Raw genomic sequence first — 22,293 nt, forward strand, 5'->3', positions numbered from 1 at the left:
TGTTAAAGCATGACGGAATGATACTGTCATGGTCTAGAAAAACCTTGGTTCCTGTGACTCCTCCCCTATTTGGAGGATTTCTAGAAGTGAAGATCATTGGGAAGAAGAATCATACCCTCTCCTCCTTCAGTTTTTCACTCTAGTATATGGCAACTTTCAGGGTCCTGGTTATCTTCTCTTCTATCTAAATTTCCTCGCTGCTGAGATTTAATCTATTTCCCTTGTCTCAGTCTCAGCATTGGCAGTAGCTGGTAATAAATTATCATTCTTGAGGCCTAGAACTAATTCGTTCACTAATTAATCTTCTCTTCTCCAGGTTATGGCTAGTTCCATCTTTCCCAATTTTCTAAGCTCATCATTGTTCTCATCCGGCCCTCTCAAGCCTCTGACGATACTCCCACCCACTTCAGTTCCAAGTTTGTGTCACCTTAGTCTCCCCTTTTAATGCTTTGTGCTCACGGTAGATTTCTGGAGATTTGATTACCCAACTCAGGAACTGTCCAAGTCTTTTGTTCATTTTCACTTGATTTCCTATACCCAAATATCTGCTTTTTGATCTACTCACAACTTAACACCCTAAATGAAAATGTGCAGAAATTGGCCAAGAAAATAAGACTCAAACCAAACCATTTTTCACTCATTAGAAGCTTTGGTGGACATGAATGGACATCATGACTCAGTGCAGTGTACGGATTCACTGTGGTTTGTGCCAAGATGCATGGCTTCTTAAGTTATGCAAAACAGACTTGTACAACCTCCAACTGCTTTATTTTGGTGATAGAATTTTTATCTACAAGAATTAAGCAAGAAGGAATCTCACTGTGGATCCACATAATTTGGATACTGCCTTCCATAGACCCATTAACCACCCAAGAGACCTAGCTTAAACTAGCTATCTGACAAAACTTCCTGAGATATCACAATATCCTCTAGATGTCACCTTGAGAACATTCCAGGATGGAAGACGACTGCTTTTGCACCACGCAGACAACCCGAAATAGACACATTTAAAACTCTGCAAGCCTGGTCAATGGGCTGATTAAAAAAAAAAAATTTTTTTTTTTTTTTTTTCCGCCAACTGCCTCAAAGACTAAGTAGTACTCCAAATTAAGTTTAATTCACAAAGTGATCTAATTTCCCTTTCTGGCAGGTTTTCTTTTTTTCCCATGAACAGAAATAAAAACTAAAACCTTCCTTTAGGAAGTATTTCTCCTGAATCCATCTTTCTCCCCATGGTCCTCCCTCCCCATAACATTTTCCAATTTCTAAGGGTACTCATCTCATTACCTGAAGCATCTGAGAGAGGAGAGTGTAGCAAAAAATCAGAGGCAGAAATTAGTTATTCCTGGGACGTTAAGAGCATTTAATTATGGATGATTACCCAATCAATTGTTTCTTTTTGATATGCCAAGTCTACAGCTAGCCAATAACTGACTCGTTTGGTCATGTAGTTCATTCAAACCAAATGAGCTGTCAGGTAATTCATTAAGGATTTTAAACACTTGAGTGCATTAAATCAATCTGGAGACTGGGGAGGAAATAGAGGAAGACTTTTACAAGTGACTTCAGGGAGATCTGGATTTTCTTGGGTGTTATTTCCTGTGATACAGATAGACTTAGCCTAAAGGGTCTGGATTTCAAAAATTACAGAAAAACCTAGGAAAATCAATAATTTTCTTGTAAAGAAAGTAGTCTGCATTATAGAGAAGGGTTGCAGAGTCAGTCTCATAGGATTTCTAAGGGGATCATTTCTAACAACCAAACTTACCCCCGAAGATAAGAGGCTCTGAGAGACAAAGAAGCAGGGAGCTGCACAGAAACATGGAGAGAAGACCTCACCAACTCACAACACAAAAATTCCCAGGACTCAGCATCAACTGAAGACAGTGCTAACAATCCCTATAGCTGTGTTATCAGCTGCCTTTTGACGACGGGGCCGTGATTCAAGCGTGGTCCCTGCTTATGATGGGATAACTTCCAGGACCGCCCACGGATGCTGGCAACTGCCAGAGAAAGGACAGAGGAAAACAACTCGCGCCGAATGAGTTCTTCAAAAAGAGCCTTTGGGCTTCCCTGGTGGCGCAGTGGTTGAGAATTTGCCTGCCAATGCAGGGGACACGGGTTCGAGCCCTGGTCTGGGAAGATCCCACATGCCGCGGAGCAACTGGGCCCGTGAGCCACAACTACTGAGCCTGAGCGTCTGGAGCCTCTGCTCCGCAACAAGAGAGGCCGCAATAGTGAGAGGCCCGTGCACCGCGATGAAGAGTGGCCCCCGCTTGCCACAACTAGAGAAAGCCCTCGCACAGGAACAAAGACCCAACACAGCCCAAAATAAAAATAATAAATAAACAATAAATAAAAAATAAAAAATTAAAAAAAAAAAAAAAGAGCCTTCGCTCTCAGACCTCCACAGGGAACTATTTCTAAATACAAAACCGCTTCCTTTAGAGTTCCGTATTCTTGTTGTAAGAAGGAAAAAAAGAGAAGAAGAGCGATGTTACATTAACCTTGTAATAAGGATGCATGCTGCAAGCACCTTCTTTCAGGGCCAACTGCCAACTTTTCCTCCAAATATAGCTTTAAAATAGGGGAGAGAACTTACTTATGCAACATTCCCAAGTTACACTCTTCGGGAAATATTAGCAATTATATATGTCTTGATGCAGAAAAATTACACGTTAAGCAAAATTCCATAATAGGAAAAAACAGGCTCAATATTTTGAAACATGTTTATAAATTAGAGATGTACTCTGTCACCTTCTCAAGTATTGCTAGGTAGAGTGTGAACAGCAGCAATTCTAAATTCTCAAAATTTAAATTTAACTGTTTTCCCCTGGAATATTAAACTTTTAAACAAAATTACATTTAGTAAGAAATTTACAGTCAAAGAATCACATGTTGGGTGGTTTACATCTTGACTTTCTACACGAAGGTTAGAATACTGATTCTCAGAAACAGTTGGGGTCTTTTTTGTTCCTATTATAATTTTTTGCTGGTAATTTAGTTTCCCGTTTTCATCTGATCCCTCTCTTGTCCAATGATAAGCATTTACAAATATACAGTTACGCACAATTATTAATCAATGATTATGTGCAAGGCACTAAAGGGAATTAGTCCCCAACCAATCAAGAATAGGAATAATTCATTTATGAAGCAAGACTATATACCATTTTTTCCAAAACCTAAACTGCCAATCACCTCTTTGCTCTCAAGATGCAAATTACGAAACAGAAACTAAACAAAGCTTTGGAGTACATCTTTTGTTCTAAAATTGTCTACCAGAAGAGATAAGAAGTCAGGGAGAAATGAACACAGGTGACTCCTAGCACTAATCACCTTATATTCACACTCTACTTATCATGCTCTGACAAGAGAACCCCTTAGGGATCAGGCACCCAAAACAGGTTAGATAAACGGCTCTTTCTAAACCAGGAGAAGGATGAGGAGCTGCCTCTTTGGTGTTCAAAGGGAGCCTCCATGTCTGTCTAACAGGCCGGCTTACTCCCCTTCCCTGAGGAGTTAAAACCAGTTCCGCCAGTCTCACCGATATAACTGAAACAGCATGAGGTTTATGGGATGGCCCAGAGTAGCTCAGTACTCAGGTACGCTTTAAGCTCTTTTGTCCATGGGGTCAAAAGGATAGGTTGAGGAAGGAATTCCAGATGCAACCAAGAATCAAGACCCGCCAGGTGTGGTCAAAGAGGAAAGAGAAGGGACTCAAAATTCAAACAAACCAGGTCAACACAAGCACATTAAAGGCATTCAGCAGGACAAAAATTATTTCTCACAATTCTAAAGGCACCCTTGACGTTTAATCCAACACCAAGGGAAGCCCATAAAAGTAGTTTGTGAAGCAATGCCAAGGCTGAGACATTTGTCCGGTTCGAGGCTCAAAGCTCTCCCCACAGAAGACAACCCACATGAACAGGTAGTAGTAGCCTTTGCCTGAATCACTGCAAAGCAGCAACTGTGACATTAACCTTGTACTACTCGGGAGACATTTCGGGAGACATTTCATTTGCGAGGTTTGTTGTCACCAAGAGGGAAAAGTATTTCAAATGAAAGGCAGTGACCCTGTAAGGGTCATCATCAATCACCTGGGGTCAAAGACCTTCCCAATTGTGAGAAGAGGCAGGGGGTGAGGGAAAGAGGGCAGAGGAAAGATCAAAAGGCCTTTGATGGAGGTTATCTCCCTACACAAAAGAACCTGCGAAATGGAGCTTCTCTGGAGTTTGAAACCTCCTCATTGCTAAGGTGAGAGATTTCAAGAGGGGTCTTTGTTGTTGTTTTATTTTTAACTTGGGTGCTTAAGAGGAAGACTAGAGTCAGCAGATGGCAGAAGAGGCCTACAGGCACAGGCTTACATGGCTGCCGGCTTCAAGGTCTGTCTCTGCAGAGTACTAAATACTATCTCCTGGTAGGGAAAGGGAGGGAAGACCCCGTCTGCTTTGCAGTCGCCAAATGGCAAAGTGGCTCAGCTGGAGCTGCCTCACGATACTGGATTTTAGCTGATGCAAATACAGTTACTTCTCTTTGTAGAAGGCAATCACAGAGGGAGTGGCCGGGAAGTTGTCATGTCCTTTAGGCCAGTGCCAGTGGTCAAGCAGTCAGGGTCTGTGGGATCCTTTCCATTTGTGATGACATACTTCTTGCTACTGTGCTTGTTGATTAATGAGCCTTAGATGATTACAGAAGCAGCTGGATAGAGAAGGTATGTGAATCAACTCCACTGGGTACAGAGTCAGAGGAAGGGAAAGGGGCAACCTTAACTCAGAAAGAGACAGTCAAGGAACGAGCGCTGCACTGAATCCCTGGGTACTCGCTTGATAGGCATTTTTGTGGAATATTCAAGGAGAATCATTAGTCCCAAGTAGGCTCTGTCCTGTCCCCCAGCTGCCTTTCCCTGTTAGGTGGTGAGTCGAGTTAGTTCAAGAACACAAACAATACAAGCCTTTTAAAAACTCACTAGACATGTTTATGAAAATAATTATTTTTAAGAAATAAAACATATGGCAGAGCAATATAAATGGCTTTCAGATTATGGGCTGTTTTGATTAGCCATGCCCTAGATGCCTCCAGCCTACACCCATTAGCATGGATAATTGAGAATCTGCTGTATTTCCATTTTAACACAGTCTCTCTAATACATTTCAGGCATTCAGATGGAAAAACCAAACCTCTGACTACTATTTCCTCTTTCATGAATGTAGCACATGGCACTAACCTCTATACAGTCCAAAGAAGCCTTCATAGCGTAGCACTTTCTTAAAACAGTCCAAGCTGTTTTTATACATAAGTTCTCCCACGAAAGAGCCAGTGGATCGCTGGTTCTGCATTCGAGTTTTTACCAGATCGATAGGGTACACAGCAGTGGCTCCAACAGCTAAAATCAAAGAATAACAATATTTCAGAAGAAATTAAGGTCAGAGGAAAGGGGGAGGTGGTGAACATCAAAGAGAAGATGGATGCAAGAAAAAACAAATTTTGTATATACAAGTTTTAAAACTCTCTACACCCTTAATAAATAACTGTGGCGTTTCATTCAAGTGTCTCCTGATAAGAGGATATCACAGACAGTTCAAATTTAAAAAAGCACATCACTACAGCCTAACCTCATTATTAACCTGTCTCTAGAAAGCCTATCTGCAGATAAATAAGAGAAAAAAAGTCACTTCTAAGTCCCTGATCAGATGTAGGTATGAGGAAAAAGTTCCCTTTGTTATTATCCTATCACACAGATACAGACTGGTAACTAGCTCAGGGAAAGACCAGAGGAGGCTTTGTCCTTCAATATTTCAAGGTGGAAAATCAGAGGAAAAAGAGGAATAACAAAAATGAAAAATTTGCACTCATCCATGACTCACCTCCAGCAACAGAACCCAGACCAAACCTGTAGGCCGACTCTGCGATTTGTAGGAGAATTGGTCGAGATGTATCGACTGAGGCCTTCTTCTTTGCACGCACAGGAATTGCAGAGTGAGAAAACAGGAGACAGAAAGGAAGACAGAACAAAAATGAGCACATGCTATTTTTTAAAAGTTACAACTAGGTTCTAAACTCATGATACAACTAAAATGTCAAAGAGGAAGGTATGATTAGATTTTGTAAGTTCTTATTAATAAAAAGTAATTATTGCTATTAATTTTTAAAATCAAGTTTGAATATAATGAAAGCCGTTATGTGCCCCCCAAAATGTTATGAATATGAACCCATTTTCAAATGTTCAATTCTCATTAGTGATCAAAGAGATACAAATTTAAAAACATTAATGAGACATCATTCTTCAACAATCAAATTGTCAAATTGATAGGTTTTGGGGTTTTTTGTTTGTTTGTTTAATGGCAATATCCAACCTGGCAAGAGATGATAAAAAAAAAACAGAGCTTCTCAAATCTGCCATTTAATCAAGCATAAACTGAAGGGAAACTTGGCAATACGCACCCAAACCCTTAAAATGTACATGAACTTCGGCCCTGCAATTCTACTTATAAAAAGTTAGGCTAGAAAATAATCATATATATAAACAAGGATCAAGCTACAAGAATATTAAAAAGTACTGTTTTAAGAGCAAAAACTCTAAGGATACCTAAATGTCCAATAATGGAGGACTGGTTAAAAATAATGCTATAGCTTTAAAACAAAATTGTATGTCATTAAAAAGCAATATTGTAAAAGATATTTGATGCTCAGAAAAAGTGTTCATAAGGTATTATAAAGCAAAAACAGGCTAAAAAGAATATGGTGAGTAGACAGGTATTCATGGTATGATTTTCTTTACCTTTTAAAATGTTTGAAATGTTTCATGATAATCTTTTAAAACCAATGTTAAAGACTGTGTGTGAATATGCGATTTTTAAAAAAATTATTTGGGTATGTATATGCATAACACTAACATTTTGGCTATCTCATCCCCCAGAGATATCCAAATGTTTACAGTGGCTACAACTAGGTGGTTGTACTACAGGTGATTTGATACTTTCTCCCCTTTTTTGTCCATCTTTTCTAAATTCATACTTCAGGCCAGTCAGTTGTTGTATTATGGTTGTTCTTTTGACCTATTATTCTTACGGTGTTTTTGATGCCAGAACATTTCAGAGTATTTCAATTCTCTGTCTACATAAATAAAATAGTAATTTTATGTCACACAGAGCTGTCACATGAGGGTGGCATATAGCTGGTGCTTAATAAATACCTGTTGAATGAATAAATACATTCAGTAACATTTGTTTTTTCAAAAGCCACGATAATTAAGATCGGTGAACAATGAAAATAATGACCAATACCAGCTATCAACCCACTGAATTTTAGTTGCTGTCAATGTAGCACAATTCTAATACAATGAGATAATTTGGAATCTCCTTCAAAGTTATTTAACTGAAAACAGCTTTACATAGAAATATGCATCTTTAAGAAAGTAAAACATCTCTTCTGCAGATTCCACGGGGTGCATCCAACGCTATCTCCGTATAGATGGATGATTTCCATCTATATCTGTTAACTATAGTAACTTCATTTTGACAGATGCATCCGTTAGAAAGGCACTGTTTTATTTACACGGATATAAATATGCAGTACTCAGAAAGGTGCTGGCATCAAAACAATGAGTGAAAATACTTTGAAAATAATAGGTTGGTGGGGAGAGGAACCTACCACTATCACTAACTCATCCAAAGACAAAATAAATGAAATCCCAGACTTTCATTTAACTTTTCTAAAGCTAGAAATGTGGCGTGCTCACAAAACGACACAAGGCAGACGACTCCTCCTGCACTCCTCTGTGGAGGAGAAATGCTAGCACCTAGCCTGCCAGGTAGATGACCTCCATTGCTTGAGTCTGTCGATGTTGTCAGGCCCACTGGGGTTCACATAGTAAAGAATATTCCAGGCAAGGCCCCAGTGAATTGCTCTAAAGCAGCAGCCAATCATTTCCTGCTGTAAATCTCATCAATCTCGTCTAACCCTTTCATGGCCAGGATCCACAAGCACCCATCATCTGAAACTCTCAAAAGCTGCGGAGTGCATAGAGGAAAACTTGTGGGATACCACTGCCAGCTCAAGAACAGGAGGAATCTTTAAAAAAAAAAAAAAAAAAATTCTCTGCTTTTTCTTAATCCCCAAATTTCTACAGGAGCTAGTAGCACAGAGACGAAGAGATAATCATCTGGTAAGCAGTGTTTAAAAATCAAAGCAGAGGAGAGCGGAGCTGCTTCCACCTCTGCACGTGATTATACAGTTCTCTCTCCTGCACTCGGGGAAATCGGCTTCCTCTTTTAACAGCAGCCAGCTGGTTTTCCAGAGGTGCCTAGTTAGGGTTTACTGAGCTCACACCCACCGTTCTGAGTTACACGCTGCACACAAAACCTGCCGCTGCCATCGGGTGGGAAAGAGCTGAAAGGAGGGCGTCCTGGCCCGAGGCCTGCCCGTCCTAAAAATGCAGCCCGCATCAACCCATTGTGGTCAAACTGGCGTCTCTGTACAGACCCGGAGCTCCCAGCCAAAAACTGTTAAGTCTCACAGGATTCGGAGATGGCTTTGCCTTAAAGGAGGTATTTTTCTAAAACGACGCTCGTCTGTGAGTGGATTTATTTTACAAACACCATGTAAGCACAGCACATGCTCTGGAGGCTTTTATTCTCTAACCCTGACCTATAGAAAGCCGAGTAAGAGTTAAATGTAAGAGGTCCCAGGTCTTCGGTTTCTGACTTCCACAAATTCAAGAGGTTGGTTTCTGTTAACCATAAAATAAAATGTAGCATTCCTCAAATTGTTTCCACATAACTTATGAGTCCTTTCACAAAGAAAATAGGTCTAAAAGCCTTCAAACTATGACTCCAGACTAAACAAAATTATCTCATTTTGATATTCAGAAAACCGGCAGGCATGGCAGTTGGGCGATGCCCTGATGAAGTGCCTCTCTGTGGGGCAGAGCCCAGCTTTCATTTCGCAACACGACGCTGGGACGGTGACACCAAAACGGGACTCCGGCCCCACCTCTCCTAGCACAAGATTGAGGGAAGAAGGAAAGATCTTCTGCCTCTTTTGGGAGGGTTAGGCTTCTAAGGCGGTTAAGAAATCACCCCATCTTTCACAGGAAAAGCAAATGCCAATTATCTGTTTCTCAGAACATCTCTAAGCAATTTCTCTTTCCAGCCTTTTGAAATGGTCTGGATTTTTGGTGCAAAGCAAAGAAATGGTAGGTCAGAGACCAGTGTCGAAAAGGCAATTGCACGTGAAAAGGGGTTGGGTGACCCTATCAAAGAAACACCAGGAAGCAAGTGTGCTCCCTTTTACCCACCTGCCTCTGGGCCTCGGCCAAGTTGAAGGGCAGAGTTCCCTCTTCCAGAGGAGCGATCCGTTCAATGTCGGCTAAGGTCATACGTCTAGAGGGAAAAGCAAGCACAAGCAACAACAAAATACAAATTTATTAAAATTTACATTATGGAATTTTAAAACGTTTCTTTTCTTGTTTCCCGTATTTCAGAGTCATCTTTAATATGGCTTCTTCTTCTCCAGGTTTGCTGCCATCCTCCTACCCCACCTCCTAACCTCCCTTTATTAAGCTAATTAAAAAAAAAAAAGAGCAACTTACCCCCGTGGCTCATATAAATCTGCTAACTGAAACAAGATGTCAACTTCCATGGGTGTAACCTGACCAAATTTCTGAGCTGCCAGAACAAACTCCTCTGTATGGAAAAAGAGTTAAAAGGGAAAGATTCAAGAAGGAATAGCCACTAAATGCAGCATTAACTCAAGGCACAGGAATGAGCGAACATCACCAAACTTTATTATTAACAGTCATAGAATTCAAGTCAATCCAAATAGGGTAAGAATTTTTGCAGTTCTTTCATTTATCTGGAAAGAGTGTGCAGAATAGTTTCTCTAATACTGACTCTAAAAGCTTGGTGTCATCCAAAGGCTTTGAATAAATGACACAGGAAGCCATTCAAATTGCAAGTCAGGGAAAACCAGGAAGGAGATATGAAACTCAATATGCATAGGTCCCAGGACGTAATATTAATGAAGCTGTGGAATTCCGAAGGGAATTCTCTGTTTTAAAAAAAAAAAAAAACCATTAAAATGCCGGTATCTTGATCAGAGATCGTCAATCAACACACACCGTCAGCAGTGTAAGTTTATGGAATTCCTTGTGTACTTCTGAAGGTCACTTTAGAGGATGCCAATTTAGCTCAGGTTTTAGTAAGACTTGAAAACATTTAAGGAACTTTACATGATTCCCTCATTCAAAGACTGTCTTGGGTTTATTTAAAATGTGCTGAAGATTGTTTTGTCTGATCTAAGGGTGGAGAACACACATGTACTATGTGTCAGTGGGACAGAAAACTTTAAAACGTAAACTCCTAGTTGCCTTCTTTACCCTAATAATAACTCACCAAGATAGTTGCAGGCAAGAGTTCAGATTCTCACTCACCCTTTGTCACCTCTACATCTTTCCTGTTGCCAGCCAGAGTGCTGTAGATCTTTCTAATGAGTTCCATGTTGTTAAGCAGTGAATTAAATCCATTAAAATAGGAGAAACTAACTTGATGGGACGTGGTACCTCCAGCAGCCTCAAATAAGTTGAAAATAAGAGGAGGGAGAAGAAAAATAAACAAAGCATTTATAGAATGAAGACGATTCAGAAGTATGTACATCAAATGCTAGTTTTGGAAGTAATCAAGAAAGCATGTATAGAAAGAAATGTTTATAAGCATTTTTCTTTCACATTAAAAAAAAGCTATAAATGATTTTTAGAAGTAACTGCAACTAATCATGACCAGAACTTGTACTCTCCACAAAGTCCTAGAAAACTAAATACATGTGTAGGATTATAACAACAGGACCAGTAGTAATTTACAGAGTTCAAATTTCAATTGGAAATGTTTCATAAGTTTGTTTATTTCATCTAATGAGCAATTCTTAAAAGCTGAGATATGCAAAACTCTATTATACACATGCATACATGTGTATACTTATACATGCAAAACCCTATTATACCAACACAAACATACTATGAAAAGTGGTCAGTCTAACATTAATATCATCATTTGTCATGTTACTTATAAGTAGTAATAAATCAGCATTTAAGTACAGACTTTATATTGGTAGGATTTCTAGCAAACAAGCATATTATGGTAAAATTATGAGATGTCATACGCTTTGATGGGGGTTAAGACTGGTCAGAATTCTGATAATCAGAATTTGTAAGAAACCATATTTCTTCATGCGGACAAGGAAAACAGACAGCATGTCCATTATGAATGGAACTTCAGTTTGAGGTTTCAAATATTTTACCTTCCCTAACAAGGCAAAATATTTTTATTAGGAAAGCACTTCTTTATAAGGTAACGACCACATAAATCTTCACTTACTACTCGTTTGAAATAGCTGATGTGAGAGTTGGGATAGCGAAGGGGGGCCAAGAAAAGGAGCGAGATTAACACAGTGCTGGAGTGGAAAAGGCCTTGTCAGATCACCGCATCTCCAAAGAGAGGGACCAGAAAAAAAAAAAAGAGGAAAAATGAAAAGCTCCCCTGAGTTCTTCCTTATGGTAAGCATTGTGGGAAACTCGGGTGATGGTGAAAACACCCAAAAAGTCCTCTCCCTGGGATTAACAAAGGAAGAGTTACCATTGCATAAGGGTCCCAAATCTGGGGGATCATCACAATTACCTAGGAAGCCTCAGAAATTAGATTATAGGACCTTACCACCTGTGGATGGTGAATGGGTAGGCCTGGAAGAGACCTCAGAATCTGCACTTTTAATAACTATCCCTGATGATTCTTAAGCTCCGTGACCAAGGCTTGGGAACCACCACCACGGAATGTTCCAGGACACCCTCAGGGTCCATGAGGGAGGAGAGTGGCTGGACATCCACTAGGAGGGAAGCTCCATGACACAGGACAGCAAGGCTCCGCCCACTGCATGTGCCAGTGTCGCCTCCACACACATGCTGAATGAATGAGTGAATCCAAGGGTTAGGGTTCCTGTTCTGCTGACTCCTCAAATACATCTATGCGCACTACTTGTTTAGAAAAACCACTTTGCCGTGGAGAACAGGTAAAAGCAAAGATCAGCATTTGACATACCTCAAAATATAAAGCAAATTAATGTGCGATTATATGTCTGTTTTTCCTTTTTAAAAAAGCCAGGTAATACATTTCTTTAAGATAGTCCGTATCATCCAGGTAACAAGTTAACCTACCCACTAAAACTGGCAAAGCACTCTCTGTAAGTTTGGTAATGGATGCAATATCACTAAGAAAATAAAAAAATGTTAGTGTTTAAACAGAAGAAACTCTACACAATCTGTAAGACTTGTTCTTACAATCCCTTATTTACTGAGCTTACACCAGGTAGAATAAGCTATTTCATTATGGCAAGTTACAACCTAGGAGGAGGGATAAATTGGGAGATTGGAATTGACATATACACGCTACTATATATAAAATAGATAAGTAATAAGGACCTACTGTATAACACACGGAACTCTACTCAGTACTTTGTGATGACCTATATGGGCAAAGAATCTAAAAAAGAGTGGATATATGTATAACTGATTCACTTTGCTGTACACCTGAAACTAACACAACATTGTAAATTAACTATACTCTAATAGAAATTAAAAAACAACTTACAGCTACTAGACATTCTTCTACAAAAGGTGTCAAGACATGAGGGCGGATGGTGACCATGATGTCTCGGAAGTCAATGGCTGTGACTTTTCCGGTCCTGGCATTGTCCCTTTGAACAAAGGCTTGCTTCGCATGCTCCAACTGTATTTCCTGCAAACAAAGAAGGTGAAATACTTCATTTATGTTTCCCATTTACTACAAATGACTGCTCAATTTCAAATCGGGGTGAAGAAATATATACATTAAATCTTGATTTACTAAGCCCCACACCTGTTCAATAGCACTCCCAAGTTACCTCCTTCCAAAGACAGAACTTTGTTCAGACTGGTGAACATGTCTTGAGAACGTACACTCCTTAAATTTCTTACCCAAAGAGACCAAATCACTTCCATGTTCTGCTCTAGTCCAAAGACACAAGGAAAATAAAAACTAGAATGAAGCTTGGTAGGCTCCAAGATCTGAACAAACCCTGCTTAGGGGATGCAGATGATCAAAGGAAAAACACCTACAGGGACATGAACCTCTCTCCAAGGAACAGAGAAAAATTTTTAACGGTAACTTGGTTCACAAACACGTGATGTAACAGCAGATTGAAAAGGGTGGTTCTGCTCAGGAATATGCTGTTCCTCTACACTATTGGTATTTGGGGTAGGTTAAGCCTTTGTTATGGGGGCTGTCCTATGCATCCCTACCCTCTTCCCACTGGATGCTGGTGGCCCCTTTTCCCCAAGGCCATGGCAATCAAAAATGTCTCCAGAGAGGACCATATGTCCCAACTGAGGACCAACACTCTAGAATTAGGAACTGGATGGTACGTGCATCAGAGGTGGCAAAACCGTGGCAGTGCCACTGGATATACGTTTTAATTCATATGATCTAAGGACAGGAAGCCCAACCTTAGATTTCTATTGCTATTCTCAGGGGATAAGTGTATCAAAAAATAAAACACGGTCTCCCGTCAAAAGCCATCATGTGCTGTGTAGGAGAAGCATGCCTTCTGCAGAGAGTATTATATTCTCTTCCTCAAGACACTCTGTCCATTTCCCAAATGGGCCCTTAGAGTGAGATCTAATCTCTGTGAAATTAAAAGGCATCCCGGATGTGGCTTTCAAGGACTTTAAATTATTTAAATTTAAAAAAGTTCTATTAGATGATACTGAGGAATTAACTTTTTTTTTTTTAACTTTGGTGAGATAATGACTTACAGTTTTATGAAAACTAACTGTCCTCATGAAGTAGTGCAAACTAAAGCGTGGGAGGAATGACATGAATCTGAAAATGCCTTGAAGTATCCTATCTCCCTTCTCCTCCCACAGAAAGGTGGGGAGATAAAGGAAGACTGATAAAATATTGATAATTGAAGCTGTATAGTGGGAACACGGTGGCCCATCATATCTTTATTCTTACTTTTATGGAGTTTGAAAGTGTCTACAATAACACATTTTTAAAGACAAAACAATAATAAGCATCAGAGTTCTTATCCGATTCAAAAGCCTCTTCTCGGTTATAGCACCTGCCAGTGTTGATCCAGCCCATCCCTCCTGGAACTCTCGTCTGGGACCCTAATCTTTCTAGTGCTTCTTCCACTCGCTCCTTAAATAGGAGGCACCTGTCAGCCCTCTGTCCTCAGGTCTTCTCACTCAACGCTCCTAGGCAAAGACCTCCCCTCCCTAGGTCTTCTTCTAAGATTTCTCATAAGGCTTGACTCCCAGATCCAAGTCTCTCACTCCTATCTGCTGCGCCAGAATTTCTAACTGCTTAGCGAATATACTCATGGGGGTATCTTGTAAAGGCCATAAAATTACACGTCGCTAAATCCACGACTATATGTCTCCCACCGAGCCCTCAAACCTGGTCCTTCTCCCGTGTTCAAAGCTTAATTATTAGCATGTTGTTTTCCTGGTCACTTACCCTAGAAACCTGTCATTGTCAATTCTTCCAGCTTCCTTTCCCCCAGAGTAAACCAGTTACTACATTAAGCCACTTGGACCTTTGAAAGTTCACTCAAATGCATCTTTTCCTTTTTACTCCTGACCACTGGTTCAAGGCCTCCTCAGACCACAGCTGAATGGTCACCATGGGCCCAACTGTCAGTCTGGCACTCCTCTCTGACCTCTGCATCCACCTTGCACACATCGACAGCTGCCTTTCAGCATCTCAAACCTGACTTCAATCACCCTCAGCTGAAACCTTTCGTCGTAAAGATCTCCAAAGCAAGGCTCTCCAGACCCTTCAAGGAGTTACTCTCAGCCTGGTCTCTGGCACCCCATGCCCAGCCTGGCCAGACCTTCCACACATCCGGGCCTTTGTCCACACTCTTCCCTCCACCTGGCGGAGATTATAGCCTCCTGCTCTAGCTCCTGAAATCCTACCACTTGGTGGCTCAAATGCCACCACTTAGGTAAATATAACCAGGCCTCCTAACTGAAAATAACTGATCATGTGGCCTCCTGCTTGAACCTCAATTATAAGACTTGTCTGACTCCATCCTACATTATAATCAGTTATTTACATTCTTGTCTTTCCCCCGCCTTGCCAGGAAAAAGAGACTGTGTCCTCTTCATCCTACTTATGGTGCAGGCAGAATGCTTTAGATATAGCAGGTACTCAATAAACCATGGACATAATCCTCAGTGACAGGTACTGTATAGAACCAACTGAGTGAACAAATGACAATGTATTGAACGAAAAGGGGTCCTCTGTACAAGTGTCTCCAATTTAAAAGGAAGGATGAAACCAACTGTTAAACACCCTGTAGCGAAAAATGACCACAGTATGTATTCAATTGAAAGTAAATGAACACAGTCTTCCTTGAATTGCTAGACCCACGGCTAAAGCTATCGTAAGCCAAGATTACTCTCAACAATACCAGAAAGTGCGTTCAGTTATTTACCACTCCCCTAGTTTATAACTAAAATAGTCTCGGGGCTCCTCAGATCATTATATCAAAAGCAGCATCGGTTTCCCTGGTCACTCCAACTCCTCAGAGAGCAGGAAGCCGGAACACTAAGACCAATCCACCCAGAATGTCTAACTGGGAAACAGACACCCAAATGGGGGTTGATGCTCCCGCTGCAGGACAGGGGGTGCGTCTGTAATGAGGACAAACGGCCTCACTACGCATTTCTGTGCACGCTTAAACATTCAGTAGCGGGAATCCCGCAATCACGGTACAAGAAAGCACTTTTAACCCTAACAAAGAACAACTTGAGAACACATTTCCAACAGTTCTTAAAGACTGGGGACACTAATTTCCATGAAAAACAAAGTAGATCCAGGTAGTTCTCTAATAGTAGAGTAAAAACGTTCAGTTACGTGTTTCCCCAAACTTAAAAGTAGCTTACTGAAGATGGGGGTTGCCTTCTGAAGAACATCTGTTTATTATGTCATGACTGTTTCTTCTTCTGGGTGAGGAAATGAAAACTATTACCTCAAATGATAAAACAGCCACGGTAACAGCATTTTGTAAGCATACATTACCTGCCAGTGTTCTCAAGTGCTCTGTAGTGATAAACTGATTTAATGCTCACAGCACCCCAATGAGGTAGGAACTATTATTAACCCCACTGTAGCAGTTGAGGAAACGAACATCTCACTGACAGGAAGCAGCAAAGCTGGAATTCAAACCCAGGCAGTCCCGCTGCACTGACCTTGTTCCTAATACCTCACTATACTGCACGGGAAGCCTGGATAATGCTGCTGTCAGGAATTTGATTAAAAATCTTATTTGACACTTAGGAGTCTTCATAGCTATGAAAAGATAAACAGTCAATTTGCTTTTAAAGTATTCCAATGCTCTAGATTTTTCTGTAGCCTATTTTCACGAGAAAACAATAAAATTCCCAAAACTTTTTCATTAAGGCAAAAAAGTCTTTGATGCGCTCTCAAACACCAGGACTGTCCTCCTAACAACAGCAGAGACTATGGAGGAGAGAAACCAAATCTAAAGGGCCTTCCCCCTCAAGAGACTGAGGAGGAGAAAGACCAATAAGGAGGCCTGGGGGAGCTCACACACAGGTTCTCTATAAATACTTAATTCAAGAATGAATGACCTTTGAAACAAATAGCCAGGCTCACTACTCATGGCAGACTGACTTAACATCAGAGCTCTCCACTGGCACCTCTACAGCTGTTTAAGGAAAACCTAACCCTATTCAGGGCTACTAAGACGGTGAAGCATCCTAGATCTGAGTCCAGAGGGGTAAAGCTGGGACGGCGAGCTTTTGGCATGCATGGTGTATAGAGCATGGGTAGTTACCGTTCATTTCCAAAACGAAAGGGACCAGAATTGATAAACTCGTCCTTCGTGCGTGGGAGAGGAGAACAATGGGAGAAGCAATAGTTACATTCAAACATTTAAAGGTTTAAAGGACTATCAGGTTAAAAAAGAAGTTAGACTGGTTCTCTGCATTTCTTAAAGAAAAAAAAAATCAATGGAGAGAAGATAGAGGGATCAGGTTTTAGCACAAAACACAGAAGTATTTAACCTGACTATTCAGCAATGAAATGGGCTACCTTGCAAAGTAGGGGGTTCCCAGTCACTGGAAATACCTGTTCAACTACTGGCTGAGAAACATATGTCAAGGAATTTTATTTATTTATTTTTTCATATTTTATTTTATTTCATTTTATACAGGGGGTTGTGGAAGCAATCTGTTATAATGACAAATCTGAAGTTTGGGACCGGAATGGGCAGAGCTCAAGTATCAGTCATGGCGCGCCTAGCTGGGAGGGCATAGGGAAGTGTGTTTATATCTCAGAGCCTCAGCAACACCTGACTGCACCGGGTGGTAAAAACTAGATGTCACGTGCGACCAGCACTTAATAAAAAGTAGCTTTGATTTTGGTCAAGGTGAATGGTTTAAAAACCTCTAAAGTCCGTTCCAATGTAAGTTCTTGGAGTCTTGAAAAAAAATCACCTAGTAAGTAAGGAACAGGGTTCTGCTAAGTCATTCTGAACCAACAACAGGAACAGAGCAATGAAGACCAGTTAGGGTGGAGGATACCAGTGACAGCTGAGTGCCTGAACACTTCTCCAGGCCATGGGCTCCGCCAAGAACTTCAAAGACAGGACTTCATTCAAGCCTCACAATAGTCCTGTGAAGTGGTAACACCTTCATCTCCCAGAGGCACCCGAAGCTTAGGGAGGTTAAGTAATTAGTCCAATGTCACACAGCTAGGAGGTGGGAGAGCTGATATCTCTACCAAAGTACTGTCGGATTCCAAACCTGAGAAATCCAACCATTAACTTACGCTGCCTTGGGTAAAACCATAAGTAAGGGGATCATAAGTGATCTGGACAGATAACTGGAAAAGAGATTTTAAGAAAAGTTTGGGTGGTGATTTATATATAAAAATGGAACAAGAGTTTCTTAAAGAATTCTCACCTTGGATGATGGAGAGATAGGAGAATCGACCACAAAAGAAAATACGTAAGGGGAAAGAGATGAGGTAGTTAGTTGACCACGGGGAGAAACTTGGAGTGAGATGAGCTTTGCCTCCAGCTACAAACAAAAGAAAGCCAGAGGTACAGGTCGAAATGTAAATCTGAGAAATGCAGACAACAGGATTTTAGGGGGGAAAAAAAAAACCCAAAAGGCTAACATTTACTGTTGTTGAGCGCAGGCTATGCTCCAGGGACAGCGGCATTTTCCTGCTTCATCTTTCAATAACCTTATGAGGTGGGATTACCCACCACCTCCATTTTGTAGATGGAAAAATTAGGTAAAGAGCAGCTGAGGGTCGCGTGACGCTAAGGATGAAACTGGATATGCAGCCGGGAGGTCTGGCTCCAGAGCCATATCCTTATCCTACGTGGGCTGCCCGTTCCTTTCAGGGGAAGGCCGACCAAAAACCAGAAGGAAAAAAAAAAAAAAAGTTGTAAAAATGGATGAGATCATCTTACAATGCATAGAAAGAGCAGGCAGATGACAAAAATGGAAGCAATACCTAAATAAGTGAGTAGAGACAATAAAATCGACGGCCTGAGACCCTGTGGAAAACCCAGAGAGCTGGGATGAAGGCATGGCTCTCCCGAGAGAGCTCTTATCAGTAACAGGCCACAGGGCGCTTCCTAAACGCTGCTGATGGAGCCAGGAAGGACTGTAAAGAGAAAGGGCCCTCCTTCACCTAAGGCCAGAAGTTCGCAGAGCAAGGAGCTGGACGGCCACCTCTAAGGAAGTCCTGCTCCAGCACGTGAAAGGAGGCCCAGTTTCTCTCTACGTTTGCCAGTGAACTGTTTTCTGTTCCCTCTATTCCGGTACGTGATGATTAATGGACTAGGCTTCTACTGTAGCAGTTTCCAACTACTTTAACACACCCATTCAGAATGCTGCAGGAGGGGAAAAAAAAAAAATCAAACTCTTCAGAATTGCTAACTGTACAGAAATACACATATATAGGGGTTACACCACTTTTGGTTTAACATTCATGCTTCTAAGAGTTCCAGGCCTGTCATTTCCTTAATAATCTCCAATTTTCAAGTGGGTATATTTTGAATGCAAAAATTCTCTCCACCTCTATTCAGACGTGCAAGTTTGTGCTTCAACCTGAAAACAATTTATCAGGAACCAAAAAAAAAAAAAAAAAAGACCAATAGACCCTCAAAACAAGCAGCAGATCCAGATGATTTATATTAGACTTATAAAGCCAAGGACACCAAAAAACACCCGACTACTTTGCATTTTTGTGTTTTGTACAGTTTTGAAATTAAAAAATATATATCTAAAACTTTAATAACAACGGGTTATCAACAAAGATATAATTTAAAAGAATTCCATTTTAGGGGTGGTGGTAGAAGAATTCTGGGGAAAATGCAGGTAATTATTTATGAAAATGAGGAATAAAAATGTATAAAGAAGGTTTGCTTATAAAATATGGTATTATATTTAGCCCTGTTTCAAATAAATTCTATATTACATCAAGTATCAGGACCTCTACTATTTAATATATAAGTATCACTTTCATAATCCTATGCTAATTTGGAGGAAAAAATTCTAGTTAAAATAAAGATCCACATATTTTTAAACTGAGTGAAAAACGGAACTTGGCAATGGAATAGGTAGAGAGATAAGTAGTTCCCATTCTCAACATTTTTCTGTGCTCCCCACATTCAGCCTATGCAGTCAGACTTCCAGAGTTCAGCGTGAAATTTCATCCCCAATTCACTGGGTGGGGTCTCTAATTAAAAGGGTCTTTAGTAACACTACACACACAGCAACACCTTGGCAACAACCAAGTACAGAGCTTTTCCATCTCAATTTCCTTGCTCTTCTGATTCAATGTTAAACTTCACAGTGGGTAACAGCTATATGGTGTGTTCATTTTTACCAGGATGTTACTGTAAAAGCCTGCACAACAGGCTATTCAACAAAACAGCAAGCTGATGAACACCACGGACACAACAGCACAATGAATTCTGATTTCCTTTGCCCAGAGAGCAGAAAGTGCAGTGCGAATGAAATGAATCCTGCGTCTAATTCTCCAAGTGACCAGGCTATTCCCCCATCTCTGGTCACTCGGTGCCAAATTAGCAGTGGTTTCCATTTGGACACAAAACACAATCTCATCTCTTGGAGAAGCTGAGGGCAAAACAACATTAGCTACCTTTACTCATTATTTCATTTTGGAACATCAAGTGGTGCTGTATTTATGAAGCAGTACCAAAGCTGTATCACAGACCCCATCTGGTCCAACTTAAAATCAACATAAAAATCACGCCCATGTTAAGAATGCAAATATAATCATGGTCTCTGGATACTAAAGATCCAGGGTCTAGATATTTTAACTAATACAGATGGCAAGTAGGGGGACCCAGGGGGGGGCACAAATGGCTTGGGTTACTCAATCCTAAGCAAGGACTTTGTTAGTGGTCCACTGACCTGTATAAACAATTGTGGCTTCAGCAAGTTCTACTACAAAGGATTGTTTTTTGTTAACACCTGAAATGCTCTTTCAACTCCAAAGCTTGAGAATTTGATGTTGCCATGGTTGAAGGTTATGTTTTCTTTTGTTTGGTGGTGATGTTGGGCTGGCAGGGGGAACAATTTCTTTTTTAACAACACAGCCTTTTGTGCTGAAAGTTTTGCCTTAAACCAGGATACCTTGACATACATAGTTGCAACCCTATGACTCAGAACAGCTGACTAGGAGCAGCAAATCTCTGGCCTCCAGAGGGACACGTGGTAACCACCAGCACCTGGGGCTGCTGACTTCCAGAACTCTGCTCTCTAGGGCACAGAACCTGAAAACCAAAATGTCCATTTCACACAAAAGACTTGGGTTGGTCTGTATGCCATGTTGACCCATAAGCCAAAATACTGGTTGGTTTGATTTAACAAAAAGAACCAAAACTGTTCAGTTGCCTTATTTGCATGAATATGCTTTGGCATCCAACAGGGCTCTCTTGGGGCTCACATGATCTGATGACAAGGGTCCTAACAAATATGAATGGCTGGTCGGGACACCAGACACAGCTCTGAGTCCCAGGTTCTACTCCTAGCTCTACCAACTATGATTCACCTCTCTGGGTCTCACCATCCATCTCCTGACAAAAGGAGGACCTGAATAAAGTTATGGTAAAACACTCACACCCTTGTGATGAGGGCTTTCTGTTGGGTCAGGCAACTTCAGTCTTAAACTCTATTTGATGAGAAGATATTAGAGAGGATTTTTAGCCCAACTCCCTCCCAAGCCAGCTATCCCATTTCTTGGCTAACTAATGGAATCCCACCTTCAAAATCTGGCCTCGCAACAATTTAGAGCACTGCTGATTTCTGCATGACTCTTCTTCCTACAGTAATAGGAGGAAGGCCTCTGGAAACAGAAGAAATTTCCTGGCTCCATGAAATGAAGAAGAGAATTTTCTTGGAAAAATGCTCAAGTCTGTGGGGCCATAGGTAGGGCTCCTATGGGATCCTAACCCCAAGGAACTGAGGTGATGAGGTGGAAACAACCCAGCCACACACGTCAATGGTGATTACATGCAAAGCACTCCTCACAGGCCTTCACCAACATGTCCTCCGTCCCATCCCCCTGTGCTCCCGATCTCGGTAAATCACCACCATCCTCCCACTTGCCCAAGCCTAAAATCCAGGAGTGAACCATGAGTACTGCATATCCTTTACCGTCCCCATCCTAACAGATCACCAAGCCTGGTCAGGCCCATCTCTTGAACTTTTCTTGAACCCATTTTCTTCAGTTCATCACCATCACCATCCAACCCAGGCCACAGTCATTTCTCTCTTGGATTGGAAAATGGCCAGATGGTCTCCCTCTCCCAGTCAGACCCCTCTCCATTTGACTGTCCACACAACAGCCAGAGCAGTCCTTCTGAAACACCAATCTGATCATGTTTGCCTCTCCTAGCTCCCCATCAGCCTTAGGATGAGACCTGAGCACCAGATTCTGTGCTTTTAAACAGTCAGGGTTTTGTCATCTAGACCAATGTTTCTCAGCGTGTGGCCCTCGGACCATCTGGAACATCACAATTCAGGATGCTTGTCTGAAAGGCAATCTCTTAGGCCCTATCCAGACCTACTGAATCAGACCCTTGGTGGGGACAGAGGCCCAGGGCACCGCCTTTTAAAATAATCACTTCAGAAAGATTTTACACAAAATTTGAAAACACTGCTAGAGATTTAGGAAAATTAAAACCAACTTC

The 22,293-nt window shown here is 41.1% G+C and overlaps 1 protein-coding gene across 3 annotated transcripts in view; it reads right to left on the reverse strand.

Moving 5' to 3' along the window:
- Positions 1–22,293, reverse strand: part of SLC25A13 (solute carrier family 25 member 13) — a 205,506-nt gene that overhangs the window by 62,794 nt on the left and 120,419 nt on the right. For 2 of the 3 annotated variants that reach the window (XM_057550354.1, XM_057550356.1), the window contains 6 exons: positions 12,636–12,782; positions 10,430–10,568; positions 9,590–9,683; positions 9,296–9,380; positions 5,865–5,952; positions 5,225–5,383 (listed from right to left, as the gene is read on the reverse strand). In XM_057550354.1, coding sequence (XP_057406337.1) covers positions 5,225–5,383; positions 5,865–5,952; positions 9,296–9,380; positions 9,590–9,683; positions 10,430–10,568; positions 12,636–12,782 — 712 coding nt within the window. The remainder of the gene's footprint in view (positions 1–5,224; positions 5,384–5,864; positions 5,953–9,295; positions 9,381–9,589; positions 9,684–10,429; positions 10,569–12,635; positions 12,783–22,293) is intronic. The other variant, XM_057550355.1, reaches the window with a different exon arrangement.

The sequence above is a fragment of the Balaenoptera acutorostrata genome, chromosome 7 (assembly GCF_949987535.1).
Source record: "Balaenoptera acutorostrata chromosome 7, mBalAcu1.1, whole genome shotgun sequence".
NCBI classification, from domain to species: Eukaryota; Metazoa; Chordata; class Mammalia; order Artiodactyla; family Balaenopteridae; genus Balaenoptera; species Balaenoptera acutorostrata.